The sequence below is a fragment of the Vombatus ursinus genome, unplaced genomic scaffold (assembly GCF_900497805.2).
Source record: "Vombatus ursinus unplaced genomic scaffold, bare-nosed wombat genome assembly UNPS02002819.1, whole genome shotgun sequence".
NCBI classification, from domain to species: domain Eukaryota; kingdom Metazoa; phylum Chordata; class Mammalia; order Diprotodontia; family Vombatidae; genus Vombatus; species Vombatus ursinus.
The window spans coordinates 1-590 of record NW_020942597.1 but is presented as its reverse complement, the minus strand read 5'-3'; the positions used below and the strand labels follow the sequence as shown (position 1 = coordinate 590).

At 59.8% G+C, this 590-nt stretch overlaps 1 protein-coding gene across 1 annotated transcript; it reads right to left on the bottom strand.

Annotated features, from left to right (window-relative positions):
• Window positions 1-4: 4 nt before the first annotated feature.
• On the bottom strand, window positions 5-583 carry LOC114048967 (interferon-induced transmembrane protein 2-like; the record flags this gene model as incomplete). The annotated part of the gene is made up of 2 exons (XM_027870170.1): window positions 257-583; window positions 5-91 (listed from the first exon to the last, which is right to left on the bottom strand). Coding segments are annotated over exons 1-2 (327 nt in total), but the record flags the coding sequence as incomplete, so codon positions are not given.
• Between the last annotated feature and the right edge of the window lie 7 nt (window positions 584-590).

Genomic DNA, 590 nt, shown 5'->3' with positions numbered 1-590 from the left:
AGAAGATCAGAGCGAAGATGTTGAGACACTTGGCTGTGGACCCATAGCTCCGGGCCCCATCTAGGTCACCCACCAGCTTCCGGTCCCGGGCCTGGTGAGGAGAGAGAGGAGAGAGCCAGGGTTAGGGGCGGGAAAGGGGCGGGGGGGGGGGGGATGGAGAACTCACAAGTCACACAAACACACACCGGTGACTCACAACCTGGCACGAGCCCAGTGGCATGCGAACACACACATATGCTCCCGCGCCCCTACCCACCTTTACTGAAAAGACCAGCGCGAAAAAACCCAGGCAGCAAAAGTTCATGTACAACGTGTTGAACACGGACCAGACCAAGAAATCCCTCGGGTGAGGCTCATAGGAGTGGACGTTGATGACAGTGGAGGCTGAATCCTGCCCCGGCATTCGCGGATCTCTCTCTTCTGAGAGTAGCTCATAGTTGGGGGGAGAAAAAGCGCGGTTGATTTGGCCCAGAGGGACTGTCTGGTTGATGTTCATGGCGCAGGAAGCCTGTAGTACTGCTAGCCTGGAGCCTGGAGCGCCGCGAGCCTGGAGCGCCGCGAGCCTGGAGCGCCGCGAGCCTGGAGCGCCG